Source organism: Thermobia domestica, chromosome 8 (assembly GCF_964235325.1).
Source record: "Thermobia domestica chromosome 8, izTheDome1.hap1.1, whole genome shotgun sequence".
Classification (NCBI taxonomy): domain Eukaryota; kingdom Metazoa; phylum Arthropoda; class Insecta; order Zygentoma; family Lepismatidae; genus Thermobia; species Thermobia domestica.
In genome coordinates this window covers 206,206,146-206,221,513 of record NC_137461.1, presented here as the reverse complement: position 1 = coordinate 206,221,513, position 15,368 = coordinate 206,206,146, and the positions used below count along the sequence as shown (strand labels likewise).

At 36.8% G+C, this 15,368-nt stretch overlaps 1 protein-coding gene across 8 annotated transcripts in view; it reads left to right on the top strand.

Annotated features, from left to right (window-relative positions):
* The window catches only part of LOC145693422 (uncharacterized), a 129,776-nt gene that overhangs the window by 93,502 nt on the left and 20,906 nt on the right, over positions 1 to 15,368 (top strand). For 6 of the 8 annotated variants that reach the window (XM_081769399.1, XM_081769395.1, XM_081769397.1 and 3 more), the window contains 3 exons: positions 7,037 to 7,185; positions 10,367 to 10,533; positions 12,812 to 12,949. In XM_081769399.1, coding sequence (XP_081625525.1) covers positions 7,037 to 7,185; positions 10,367 to 10,533; positions 12,812 to 12,949 — 454 coding nt within the window. The remainder of the gene's footprint in view (positions 1 to 7,036; positions 7,186 to 10,366; positions 10,534 to 12,811; positions 12,950 to 15,368) is intronic. The other 2 variants (XM_081769400.1, XM_081769398.1) reach the window with 1 other exon arrangement.

The following is a 15,368-nucleotide window of genomic DNA, read 5'->3' as shown; positions in this document are numbered from 1 at the left end:
TGACAACCTTGTCCCCCAGCACGTGCGGCAAAGACTTTTGCGGTTTGCGGAACGGGCTCTTTCTTACGAAGAGTATAAGTAAGGGACGTTTATCGATGGTCGCGACTTTAAAGCTGTATATTTGTATTTAACATTGTTGTATATTTAAGTTGGTAGGAAGGATGAGAAAGTTCCCAACTCTTTGAGCTGTTAGTTCGTGTCTGGTATGTTGGAAGAAGATAAAATGCTTATTCCTCAACATTCATTTGTAAAGCACTTGCTTCAGAAAAAGAACCTTTCCGTACTGAATTTCAAACTGACGGTCCTGTCAGTGCATTTCTTTACAATATTTTATCGGACGTGATAAAAAATGTGGTACAGAAGTTTGTAAAACCAGAAACTTCTAGTTCTTTTGAGTTCATGTTCACGAATTGATGTGGTGTAAAAAATGTCCATGGCTTTTGCATCACTTGCTGTCTGTAAGAAATGTCATCCAATAACAGATTTGGATATCTTGAAATTTAGCCGAAGTTGCAGAAAATGTCCACAGAGAATTGTTCTTAAACTTTTGGAGAAGTCATCTTCAAATTATAAATTGACTAGAGCTCTTTCATGTTTGGATCGTAATGTTAGTGCAGAATCTGATATTGGAGTATATCGCATGAAGTCTCTTTTAGCTGAACTAGTTGAAAGTAATGGCAGTAGGGCAGATAGAGTTACGAAACAGTTATAAAGAGTCTATTTCGAATCCAAATTATAGAACAACTATGAGGCAGTACTCTAGAACTGGCCAGTGTTTGGTTGACTTTCGACGTAAAAAAATTGGAATTCTCAGAGTGAAACGATTTAAGAGATGTTAAAAAAAAGTCTTGACTTTAATGAAAATTCAAATCTAGAAAGAGGATATTCAGTCCATGCGCAATGCGTAGCAGATTATTTAAAAGAACAAGCTTTAAGACTTAAAGGGAAAACGAAGGATCTAGTGGTGATACAGACATATGCACCGACGACTTCGCGTGCAACTGAAGAAGTAGAGGAAAATTATGAGAAAATAGAAGAAATTATAGATAGGGAGAAGAAGGGTGTATGCATAATTCTAATGGGAGATTTCAATGCAGTTGTGGGAGAAAAACAGGAAGGTAGTATCGTAGGCAAATATGGTTTAGGCAAAAGAAACGAAAGGGAAGAGGGACTGGTGAATTTTTGTAGACAGACTTCACTAGTAATTGGGAACACTTGGTTCAATCTGCACAAGAGAAGAAGATATACATGGAAATCACCAATAGACGGCGGAAGATGTCAGATAGACTATGTTATGATTCAGGACAGGTATCGGAATAGCTTAAACAACGCGAAGACCCTTCCCGGGGCTGATATTTTCTCTGATCATAATCTTGTGCTGGCCGAAATAGATATTCAGCTGAAAAACGTAGGCAGAAGCAAAGTAGGTAACAAAGGGTTGAATACTGAAAAGTTGAAAAACGAGGAAATAAGAAATCTTTTCGTTGAAAAATTCGAAGAAAAATATTCAAACGAGGAAAGGATAGGCGCAGGTAGTAACGCACGGTGGGAACAAATTAAACGTTGCTTACAGCAGGCTGCAGAAGAAGCAGTAGGTTACCGTGAACACAAAACTGCTAAGAAACCGTGGGTTACAGAGCAGAAGTTGCAGAAAATGAGGGAGAGGAAGATGTGGAAACAGGTTGATACAGAAGAGGGCAGAAAGATGTACAGAAAGTTAAATAATGAATTACGAAGAGAAACAGACAGAGCGAGGGAAGAGTTTTACAGAAGAAAATGCGAGGACATAGAAGAATTAGAAAGAGTTGGGAAATATGAGGAAATGTACAAGGAGGTGAAATCTATGGAATTTCGGAGGAAACAAGGGGGTATTATGATGGCTGTAGAAAATAAGAATGGGAAGGTAGTCAGCGAGAGAAATGAGGTCATAGGAAGGTGCAAAGAATACGTTGAAGACTTATATGAGAGTAGGGATAGACCGTGTAGCCTAAATGTTGAAGTAGAAAATGAAGTAGTCGAGGATGATAAAGAATTTAGTATTCTTCGGGGTGAGTTTGAAAAAGCTATATCCGAGATTAGGAATGGAAAGGCAACAGGAATAGATAACATACCAATCGAATTCATTAGACAAGGGAAAGAAAGAATTGTTGCGACTATGCAATGAAATATATGAAACAGGAGAATGGCCAAAAGACTTTCTGAAAACGATCATGATACCGATGGCTAAGAAATTGAACCCAAGGAGATGTGAGGATTATAGATATAGTAGTCTCATATCTCATGCAGCTAAAATTCTGCTCCGAATACTGAACAGAAGGTTATATGAAAGAACATATAAAGATGTTGAGGAGGAGCAGTTCGGGTTCAGAAGAGGCAAGGGCACAAGGGATGCAATTGGATTATTAAGGGCGATCGGTGAAAGGTTTATAGAAAAAGGGAAAGAGGTGTATGTTGTATTTATTGATCTAGAAAAGGCTTTTGACCACGTGAATTGGGAATTGTTGGGAGTTATAACGAAGATAGGGTTGGAATGGAAAGATAGAAGACTCATAAGAAACTTATACATGAACCAACAAGTAAGTGTTAGGATAGAGGAAGAACTGACGGAAGAGAGTGCAATTGACAAGGATGGGGAGTTCGACAAGGATGCTGCCCCTCGCCAACACTATTTAATGTCTATCTAGAAGAGAGAGTGAAAAAAAGACTACATGATGATTATGGCATTTCAGTAGGAGGTAGAATGATTAGATGCATAAGATTTGCAGACGATATGGCGTTTCTTGCAGAATCTGAAAAGAAAATCAATAAAATGTTAGAAAAAATGAGAAAGGGCTTTGAAGAATATGGGATGAAAGTAAATGTTAGAAAGGCAAAAGCCATGGTGATTGGAACGAAGGGATCTGTGTCAAATATAAAAGTAGGAGGGGAGAAAATAGAACAAGTGAATAGTTTTCGATATCTGGGCAGTATTCTTAGTAATAACATGAAGTGCGAACGTGAAATAAAGGCAAGGATAGGAATGGAGAAAGAAGCCTTTAGCAGGAAGAAAAGTCTATTTTGTGGGACATTGAATAAAGTTGAGAAAAAGACTCATAGAAAAAGATGCTTCGTGTGGAGTGTTGTATTGTATGGGGCGGAAACGTGGACATTACGTAAAGGTGACGAAAATCGACTGGAAGGCTTCGAAATGTGGGTGTGGAGAAGAATGGAAAGAATTAGTTGGGTCGAGCGGAAAACGAATGAGAGTGTTAGAAATGATGGGTGAGAAAAGAACACTTTTAGATATTATTAGGAAGAGGAAGAGAAACTGGTTGGGACATTGCCTAAGAAGAGATTGTATCATGAGGGACGTCGTAGAGAGGAGGGTGGCGGGAAAGAGAGGGAGGGGGCGAAGGAGACTACAATTAATGGATGATATTAAAACAGAAAGATCATACGCGAAGACGAAGAGGTTAGCGAAGGACCGTGGAGCATGGAAGCTTCTCAGCTGCGGCAAGTGACCTGCCAATAAAGGCAGAATACTTATGAATGAATGAAGCTTTGATAGCACACAAACTTGTGTACGTACAATAGCTTCTTCTGATCACTTTGAGAGACTATCCATAAGGAAATCCATGATCCATTATGCACGAAATTTACGTACTCGTTTTGCAGAAGCAACACATTAACGACGAGGGAAAGAGGAGGAACTAACTAACTCTATGGCCCACGGAACCTGAAGGTTCAATGCCGCGTTCACAAAAGCTCTCCACTGACTTCTATCCTTAGCCAGCTGGATCCAGTTTTTACTTGGTATTCCTATTTCTGCGAAATCCATCTTAATATTGTCCTCCTATCTGCGTGTAGGTCTTCTTAACGGTCGTTTTCCGATTGGTCTTCCATTTAAGACTTTGAAAGCGTTCCTACTTTTTTTCACCCTGGTTACGTGACCTGCCCACCTGAGTCTCCTAGATTTGATGATCCTAACAATGTTCGGTAAACCGTATAAATTATGTAGTTCTTCGTCGTTATAAAGTTTCCATCATTCCCCATTCTCGTTCCGAGATGAAGAGGAAGAGAGAGAGAGAGAGAGAGTAAAAGAAGTTGAAGACAGGAAAATAAACGAACTTGGAGCTGAGAAGAATAAATAATGGAAAATGTGAGCAATATTAATTAGGAAATAAAGCGTTTGGAAAAGTGTAATGAATTACATAATACTATTGATTTTTTCAAAACGTATGTCGTTAATATAGAACAGCCAGTTTTATATACATACATCCACCCTTTTTCGGTGAATGTCTCGCTGTGCCTTGTTCCTTGCGCATGTGACTACAGGGTTTGTCCCAAAAGCCCCCGGAATGAGTTTTTTTTTTTTTTTAATCATATATTCAATATGAGTTTACAATCTTTTCAGAACTTTTCAAAGTATTTTTCTCTCCCTGCTTCGATGCACCGTTGCCAACGCTTTACCTAATCATTGAAGGCATCCTGGAAGTCGCCAACAGGAATCTCCTTCAGTGAGGTCGTCACGGATGCTTTTACAGCCTCCAGCTGCTTTTACTGTCTTCTGGCACTTCTTCATCTCACTCGTCAGGATTTTTGACACCATTTTCGCGCAGACTTTCCTCATTTGAAGATCCTCCGTTAAAATGCGATGAATGATTTTGGGTATTCTACACTGCTCTGCAATCATCCGAACATTTAATCGTCGGTAACTGTCCAAAACTTGACGCATTTTTTGTATCGAGTCGTCCGTTCGTGATGTCGAGGGGCACCCCGAGCGGTCGTCGTCGTTGGCGGTCTCCCAACCCTCCCGAAACAGCTTGTGCCACACGAAAGTTTGGCTTTTAGTCACCGCCTCGTCATCATAGGTTTTCCAAAGCATTTCGACCGTCTCCGCCCCGTTTTTTTACCCAGTTCCACTCAAAATTTGATTGCACAACTCTGCTCCAAAAACTGGACCATTTTTTGCTCTACGAGGGTGCAGTAGATACCTCTGCGCGGAGCGTGACCCTGCCTCAACAACTGCCACTCCGTCAGCCAGCGTTGCCAACTACAAAACATCATTTCTTGAACTTTAGGGACAAATCCTGTAATATTACAGATTGAAGTTTGAAGGAAGATGTTCAATTAATTGCTTTGTGCTGGAATTTCTGTCAGGAAAGTGTTCTGTAATTTCATAATAAAATACATTGTATTTGTTTTTATATTATTCATTGTTCTAGTTGATTAGGGGAGAAATATATTATTTATCATCGTTGTCATGTTTTCTTGGTCTTTCTCCATGAAGATGGGAGAGTCTTTGTGGCTTATTACGTATCAGGGAAAATTAAAAAAAAAAGAATGTAAAACCGGGAAAGGTCAGGGAATTATTTCCCGTACTTTTTGTCGTCACTCTGTTCAGCCGTGTTCGCATCAAACGTCACCTCCTTTGGTTAATGATTTTTTAATCAATCTCGTTTTGCTTTGTTTTTACTAGGGATGGGCAAAACCGGTTTTTATAAAACCGGAAACCGGTTTCTAGAAATCCGAAAACCCGACATTTCGGTTTCTTCCAAACCCGGTTTCGGTTTTCTCAAAACAGGTTTGGTTTTTCACGGTTTTCTCCAAAACCGGTTCGGTTTTTTCACTAAAACTGGTTTCGATGAAAACTTCTGGAAAACAAAACTATTTTTGTGGAACGGAATCGGTTTCCGGAGAACAACCAAATGCTATTCTGGTTAGAAATACAACCAATTTTGAAAAAAAACCGGAATCGGTTTTGAAAAAAACTGAAACCGGATCCAGCGAGAAACCAAACTGGTTTTGGAGAAAACCGATAACCGGTTTCGGTGAAAACCGATAACCGGTTTCGGTGAAAACCGAAGCGTTTTTTTTTTAATTTTTAAAAACCGGTTTTTATGCCCACCACTAGTTTCTACTACCTTTGCCAACCCTGGAAGTTGTTCTTTCTTCAAAAAGTGAGTAAGGAATGTAACAACGTTGCATACTGTGCTGAGTCATCAAAGGTTGTCATCAATTCAGAGTGAATCATAAATAATTGTTTTAGTTTATGTATTCTTTTTTTTCTCTTTCTATCCCCATTCCTTTGAACATGACGTCAGGGAGATCAAGATTTGCTAGCGTTGATTAATTCATATGTTCGTTCTCTGCTCAAAGTATTGAGCTACTTGAAATCTGAAAGTTTCCCAGATTTTCTTTCCTGGCGGTCGATCTGGGATTATTATTTTCTTTCTTTTTCTTTTCTTTTTTTTTTTCTTTCTTCGGAGGTCGAAAGAAGTGTAATGCAAGTTATATCCATCCACTTAGAAGTAAAGTGTGCACATTAATGAATTAAATTTAAGTAAGTGTAATTATTTATAGAAATCTATCATATGTTATGTTGCAGTGGTTTGGTGAAGTTCATATTCTGGTAATTCAGAAATGAAGCAAACGATGAACAGACACTCGCGAAAGCTTTCTATTACGAAATAAGAAAGAAAGAAAAGAAAAAAACACGGAATCAATAAAAGAAATCCCACTAAGAAGGCTGTATTTTTTCTTCAGTTTGACTTTGTTAAAAAAAAAAAATCCATCAACATTTGCACCAGACACCGTAATGGGTTAAAAATTTTGTTTGACATTAGTAAAGATTCAAAGTAAATTCATGTTAAGTTCAGAACTTCCATTTGGAGAAGTTACATACGCATATAGAAATTCGAAAAGAAAGTATGTTACAATAAGATGTTAACATTTCTCATAGGCATGTATTTACCATAGATCTATTTAAGTATAAAGAAATTGACTTTGAAGTTGTGAAAAAGATACAGCTTCATAGCACTTGTTTGCCGAATATAAATTTCAAGGAATTTTACTCGTTTTACGTATTCGCCGAGTAAGTTTTCTCGTACCACAACGTAAGAACTATTAAGTTTTGTTCTCGAGTAAATTTTAAGCGTAGTAATGACGAATTTATGAGGTCATAAATCAACCTGTTAAGTCTTTCTTAATTTTAACATAATTTAAATAGGAAATCATTGCTAAAATCTTTTTATAAATTTTGCTCATTGTATTTTAGTAGTAAGCGAAGGGCCTCCACCAGCACCTGTAAGAGAAAAGAGAACACCCATAAGTCGTGAGGAACGAAGAAAGAAATTAGAACGTAAGCGACAGGAAATCATAAATTGCACGTGTGGTTCAAACGAGGAAGACGGACTCATGATACAGGTATGTTAGAATTCAAAATTTACAACAAAATTTTTTGTGTTCGATTTTCTGCGACTTCAAGAATACTGGACGGACCGAGGAATTAGTTTTACTTGACGTTCAGCGCGACTTGGTCTCACTTCCGGGATATTTAATGATTTTGCAAAGTGAACAACAGGATAGTAGAAGTAATCAGGTTGTTGTCTCAGAATATTAGAGAGCAATAATATAATTGAAGCTAATATGTAAAAACTCAAAACTATTCTAGATAGAATTTGAGGGGAGGAGAAATAGAAGAAAAAAAAGATCCGTTAATTGAAGCAATGTTATTTCCCATGTAGTGTTTATATTATATAAGAAAATCGGAATTTCGGAAAGAATATAAAAAAAAAAAAAAAAAAAAAATTGTCGCTGGACTGGTGTGACTGAAATATCTAGTATCCGCTTAGCAAAAATTTTGTATCATTGAGACCAGCGATACAATTAGCATCATGTTTTTCTTGCTTATTCGTCAAGCGGTGTGTAGCCTTAAATTTAAATCTCAAATTTACTTTAGAAAAGTTTCGTAGGGTGTGAAAATTTTCACTGCTGTTCCAAAATTAAAAATTAATCGCCATAAACAGTTGTTTATACTTACATGCGTTGGTGTGACTGTGCATCGTTGTATATTATGTGAAAAGTCAATCTTAACGTTTTTTTAAAAATATAATCTATAATTTGATAAACATACCATGTATTTTGCTACAAAAAGAAGCTGATAATCTCATCATGAACTGATACTATATGAAATGTTTAATTACTTCTTCTTTGTAGTTTACTTATGTTGCTTATTTTCATATTGTATTAAATGAATATAGTACGAAGTTGTAACAAAGGAATGCCCAAGGGAACATAGAAAATTAATAAGTGAAAACATATCACGTAGTACTCATTAAGATTACTCAACTAGGACTTACGAGTGTGTAATGTTAGTACGTTCAGCCGTTATTGACACTCTTAACACAATACTCTTCAGTGAAAGTTATTTAATTATTTATTTTTGCAGTCAGTGACTAAAGCGATTATCTCGACTGAGTTCGTTAATGGAGTCAGTTTGTTAACATCTTAGCGGCTAATGGTGACTTTCGTCCGTCCAGTACATGATAACGTGTGAACGAAAGCTAATTTTTGAATTCTGTTTTTGCAATAGATAGCTAGAATGATTATCTCATCCCAGTTCGTTAATGGATTTAATCTGCTGATATATTTATGGGTAACGGTGACTTTAATTGTATCCATCCACATCCTATTTTCTATTATTATAAGAAAAATAGAAGATACACATCGCGCCGTTAGATATTAGCAGACACCCTCCAGCGGTTTACATTTACTGGACGAAATTGAAACTTCTGGCGCGTGATCCTTTTTACTGTCTATCCGAGTTCAGTTTTGCTAAACCTTCATGAGATTGGAAGAGGAAGAAGTAGGATAAAAAGAAAAGAAGTACTAAACAATTAAATATAAAATAACACTGAAATTTCCATATGGGCGCCATATTTGAGTACCATCACGTAATGCACTCACCATCTCACCAGAAACCGAATTGACTCCCCCCACTCCAATATTGCTTAGAGATCACTGTCATCCTCCTCAACCACCTTGTCTTATTTACAAGAACTGGCCTGTTGGAATACCTCACACCTGCTGCTGGGGCTGTGGCAGTTTCCACTTGAAGTCCCAAATGACGCGCTTGGTATAGTTTACAATCGTCATATTTCATTATACCGTATTCTATGCGAGTATAAATTAAGTGAAATTCAAAGAGGGGGAAAAAATGCGCTGACGGGTGATCAACTATCCAAAGAGTAAAATATCTGGTTGATGAGGTAAGGTGAAATTAGTAACGTAGTGGTTAACTCACTGACACAGTAGATCAGGTAACCTGATTTCATCTCCCGGTTGTAATTTTTTGATCTAGAAACTCCATTAAATTTATATAGTAAAATACAGCGGTTTTTTTTTTTTTTTTTCCTTTATCGTATAGAGGTAAAATTTAAGACTTCAATTTATGTCATTTAAGCATGCGATAAATGTAATGTACACACATTTGCAGGATTATATATGTGACGAGTGTTCAGACAATGTATGTGATATACAAATGAATAAATAATTGAAACCTATAGTTTGTAACATGTTAGATGTGTGAAGTTCTTAGTGAGTCGTTAGTGATCGTAGTGATGAAAAGGGAGAGGGAGAAATAAAACTGAGGCATGTGTTGAAGCAGCCAGAGGGAACTGATACAAAATGGGAAAGATTGAGTTTCAAAGAAGTCAGATTGTGGTGCGCGGTAAGTTGGCGCAAGTGTATTAGGTACGTCGTGAGCAACAGTGTCTAAAGTGATGGTGCTCTACAGAACTAATGGCGAAACAGCATCTGCGAAGAAATGACAGGTATCGACAATCATTGAAGAAGATTGCCACTAAATGTAGCAAAAGTGACTTTAGAACTCAATCAGTAATAAGTAACTGGTAGCCTATTGTGACAATCATATTCCGATGCGAGTTGGATAAGTTGAATATCCGCTATCGGGTTTCGATTTTCGAACAACTGATCTAATCAACACCAACCTTTTAATGCTACGAAAATGGTGCCGAGAGCTTGCAAAGTAGACCACTGGTCGAAAATATGTAAAATGGTCAAATATGTCCTCTTTCATTTCATTTCCAACAACAACCTTGTTTATGTGTGTGTTTTTGTGATCATACAAAGAAGCGTGTGCTCCAGACTGTCTCCCTACCGTGAAACATGGCATTGGCTCTGTGATGTTATGGGCTGCAATTTCTTGGTATTAGGGGATTGATTATGCTCACAGTACAGATTATTGGCAGCAATTGGCCACATGGTCTATTTCCAGATGTTGTTTATGGAGAATGATACTTGTTTTCCAAGATGACGATGTGCAGTTCACACTGCTGGAGCTATTACATGGTTTCATGAATGGGTATAGACTATAGCACATCCTCTGGCCAGTTCAAGCTGCACACCTCTATATTATTGAACAGCTGTAGTCAAATAGTGCCATTACTTTAATAACCATTTGTATATAAAAGTGTCCGTAAGCAATACGTGTCTAATGTAATTCCGCAGTTCTTATACACTTATTGCATAGTATTAAATTGGGATATCCATACTGTTTTCTAATACTGAAACTTCTCATTAACAGTGTGACTTATGCTTATGTTGGCAACATGGAGCCTGTAATAAGATTGAAAGAGAAATTGACGTCCCGGAAAAGTACGTTTGTCAAATTTGTCTTAATCCTGCAAGAGAGCGAAAATCGAAGAAGTATACTCACAATCAGGACTGGTTGAAAGAAGGCAAACTTCCAAAGTAAGTCATTTTTTTTCCTCTCTCAATGTCTGATATTTAATTATGTTTGTTTGTGTTTGTAAAATTCCTATAGTATACATATGTTTCCTACTGCGTGGTGTATAGTATTTGTTTTTATTCTTATCAGTTTTCCCGTACTTTCTAACATTAGTGCGTATACATGTGTAGTATCTTAGTTGCACTCACATGCTATTTGCGTTGATATTTCGATCTAGCGGGGCATAAATGGAAAAATATTGTTTCCTTACTTCGATTGTTCTTGCAGAAAATTTCAATGTTATCGTAGGAATCTGGTGAATTAGTTTTTCTTGGCCAGAAGTAAATGAATTGAATTAACAGAAAGTTCTGTGGGCATATAAAAATCACGTACATCATAAGATAATGATATACTGAAAATCGTCGCTGCGCCTTGAAGAACCGCTATGCGTCAAAACCACAACTTTTCAGAAGCAGCAAAAAAAAAAAAAAAAAAAAAAAAAAAAAAAAAATCCGAACTCTGAAAATTTTGCCAAATACAGGGAAACACTTGAAAAATGTAATAAAATTGGTTCTGGGTGTATTATGCACTGGACATTCTTGTAGCTTGCTTCGACAATATTATATTATTATTTTTGTGTTTACGTAGCACCTTTTGCGCCTTCATAAGCAAATAGAGGATTTGTATACACTAATCAGCGCGTACGTGATGAGAACCAGAAGCCTTTAATTTTAGTCTATAATTTTTCATTGTTGTGGCGAAACAACTGAATATTAACTTATGACTTTACAAGGGACGCTGCCTGACAGCTTTCTGGTTTGTTTGCACGACATAACTCATTTTCGACAAACATGTCACTTAGCGGTTCTTCGAGACGCAGCGACGAAATGCTAACGCTTGCTCAGGACTTGCCTCTCAAACATTCTTTTTTTCTCTTCTCCGTTGAAAAACCATTCAACGTGTGAGGGGTAAGTGTCTGCTTAATGGCTTCAGCATGTTTTTGTTGAAAACTACCATGTAAATGTGGCTACCGCTAATATAACAGTTTTAATCGTTCCTTTTGGCCAAGTGGCTAACACACTTACTTTTTGGAATGTGGTCTCGAGTTCGATTCCCTGCGGGGATACTTGTCTCATATATACAGACGTGCCCAGTGGTTCAGGTCATAATTGAAACAGTAGGTTCCGTGTTATATACCATCGGTACTTACAAGCGACGTTAAACTCAAATAAAATAAATAAATAAATACATTTTTATTGTAACGGAGAATACAGATGGGATTTTCCGCGTCTCCATCCCACGCTAGGGAGCCGCGGTGGCTCAGTGGTAGAGCGTTCACCTATGGTGCATTGGGTCCTTGGTTGGATCCCAGCTCGCGCCAAGGGAACTTTGTGGTGCACAAACACCGTATGCGTGGGTTTTCTCGGGGTTCTCCCGTTTCCTCCCACTTTCTTCATTCTACCATTTCATTCATTTCCCATCATCATCGTCTACTTTAGCCTAGTCGGTTTAACCGTGGGACGTAAAAGTTAAAGGTTTCATTTCATTTTCATCTCACGCCAGAAATGGCCATTTTGGAGTCATTGCTCACTCGGGTCTCGCTATCCTCAAAGGGGCTCGCGCGCACTAATCTCAGTGAGGCTTCAACTTTCTCAGACTTGTACTCACTCGACCTTGGGCTTGCTATCCTCGGTAAGACTCGCACTACGTAGATCTTTTGCACATTTACCTCATTCGGTTCGCGCTCGCTAAGTGCTGGGATCACTATCTACACAGGGACTTGCACATACTCGGTCGTGCTGTCGCTCACTTAACTTCATTGGGTGTCGCGCTCGTTCGGACTCTAGCTCCGGCTTGCTGTCTGCTTATAGTGATTGTGCCTACACGTGCTTGCGTTCTGCTATTGAGCCGCAAACCTCGGGTTCGTAAATTGGATATCTTTGAAACCTTCCGGTTAAGATAATGAGGCATTGCGTTGTACACTCTCAATAATGATTGGAATCTTGCCTTGGATCAAATAGAGATTGGCTTTCTGCTTTTGTTAATTTCTGAAAGTATATATTAGTAAAGAGAATGTTAATGTATTACTTTATTACTTCTTATTTAGAGTATTTCTGTTTTTTGTTAACTCGACCGTGGCGGGAAATGAATAGAAACAAGTACACTCCTGTTACTGTACCTTCTTCTAGTATCATTGTCTATGTGTTATCGATTGTATTAAATGCATAGTGAATTTGTAAACATTTGTCAGTATTTATATATGATTTGTGTAGAAATATTCTAAAATATTGTATATTTCAGCTTATCTTTCATCACAAGTGACGCCAATAAGAGAAAGTCCAGAGAAGCCATTCTGAAAAGGTCTCATGACCTGACAGGGAATCTGGTAGAGTTGCAACGAGTAATTCACAGTCTGAGAGTGAAAGTTAACATAGCAGAGTATGTATACATTTCTTTTCCTAATATGTGATATTAACAGATATATGAGAGTCTATATAAATTACATGGAGATGATATACACGAAATAATAATTTGGAATTTTCTTTTCACTCTTATCGTTGAAACAAAATACCGTATTTATTCTTCTGAGTATGTTTTTTGAACTGAACACGGTATATATATATATATATATATATATATATATATATATATATATATATATATATATATATAGATAGATAGATAGATAGATAGATAGATAGATAGATAGATAGATAGATAGATATAGATAGATAGATAGATAGATAGATAGATAGATAGATAATAGTAATATAAGCTAAGGAGTATAAATGTTTATAAGAACTATATTTCTGTAGTTGTGACGTCATGTATGCTTTAAGCCGCGTGACAGATATAGGTCACTGTGACTTGTAGTTGCTCTGTAACAGGGAAAATTTTACGTATGTTAAAAAAAAAAATGTCATCTTTCACTAACAAGTGAGAAGAGGGTTTATTTTTATTATTTATTTATTTATTTTATTTTATTTTTTTGAGTGGAAAATGCACAGTCAGTACATTTAGTTTGTTGAAAATAATGATTCATCTACAAAACCTAATGGGAAGAAAGTAAGCTGTGATGTAATTCTTTCAGTGATTGAAAATAGCAGCATTTCTGATACGAGTGATTTGTGCGATGAAGAGGGCTATGAGCTACAAGAATTTGAACCAGTTGCAAATAAGTCCTGGTTATTTCAATGCTCAAACAAGACGGATTCTACAGCTGGAACTGTTAGACTTTAATAGATTCATCAAGCCATCTTTGAATCAGATAGTAATATGAAGCAGCGCAAATCTTGCGGCTTTACTTACAACTGCCATCTGAAAGTTGCAAATAAATATGGAATGGTTCTTACTAAATGGTTTGATAATTCCTGTGTTGTATTAGGTTCAATTTTTGTTGGAATTGGAAACCAAAATAAATGTAGAAGATGAGAGAAGACGATAAGAAGGCCCGCGGTGGCTCAGTAGTAGAGGGGTCCCTGGTTCGATCTCAGCTCGTGCCAAGTAAACTTTGTGTTGGACAAATACCGTGTGCGTGGATTTCCTCGGGGTTCTCCCGTTTCCTCCCACTTTCTTCATTCCACCATTTCATTCATTTCTCTTCATCACCGTCTTTTAGCCTAGCCGGCATAAACGTGGGACGTAAAACTCAAAGATTTCATTTCATTTCAAGACGATTAGTAGGTGTACTGAAATAAATATACCATAAACAATCAATCGGTAGAACTCAAGCATGATAGAAGTAGACAAATTCAGTTCCTTACTTGCCTTATATTGATTTTTTACTCGCGCAAAGAAACTCTTGGTTTCGATACAGAAGAGAAGGAAGAGCATGATGTATTCCTGAGAAGTAAATCATGGACATATCCACTTCTGGCAGTATGTTAAGGAAATCTCCATACTCTTTGATAAACAAAATGGCAAGAAATGAGGGAGACAATCACATGTAGAAGAAAAGAATAATAAATCATTAGAGATCAGCTATTATTCGTTCAGTAGAAGATATTGGCTTTGATGGGACGAACGGGTTTTGATGGGATAAACGATCTTGTCTCACTGCATGGAAAAAAAAAATAAAAATAAATGTAATGTGACATTGTGCATAGCAAACAATTAAAACTGCTTTAGTTCATTTCACACAAAGTCATGGAAAAAAGACGATATTGTTATTGTAAATAAATATATTTCGAAGTGACGACAATACGTATTATAGAGTATAATAGTATCTAATTTTATTTCGTGTGAATCTGTCATGGGTTTCGATAGTTACGATGTCTTTTATCTGGAACTGTTGAAATTTGTGGGTCAGTCAGGGTGGTGATTGTCACAATATCTTGTACGGTTCAAATTTCGTTTCCTGCAGTATCAAATTCAAACTTTCCATGTTATCTATATTTCAACTTGCTAAAATAATTGGCTGTTGAGCGTATGAAACACATTATAATAATAATTAAAACTAACCTGAATATATATATATATATATATATATAGCTTATATTTCAAGTACCTTCCGCGGGTATTGTTCGTCGAAGCGTAAGCTTTAAATTTCTTTTTCACATATCATTTTTAACAACAGTGGTGTGTATTTGTATAAACTTTTTCTCAACATAGTGTAATCTTTTTAGTGGTGTACTAACACCTTAATCAAACGTGATTCTATATTTTTTGGAATTTAGTCTTGTATCTTCTATGTTGCATATGTCTTCCAATATGATATAAGTTTGAACTCCTCAATGTATAACGTTGCCAAATTAAATAACGTTGCCAATTAAGTTAAGAATTCAGTCCTTCATCTGTTTTTGTATGGTCTATAATATGTATAATAAAGTATTTAGTAGAGATGCAAGGGCTCGAAAAA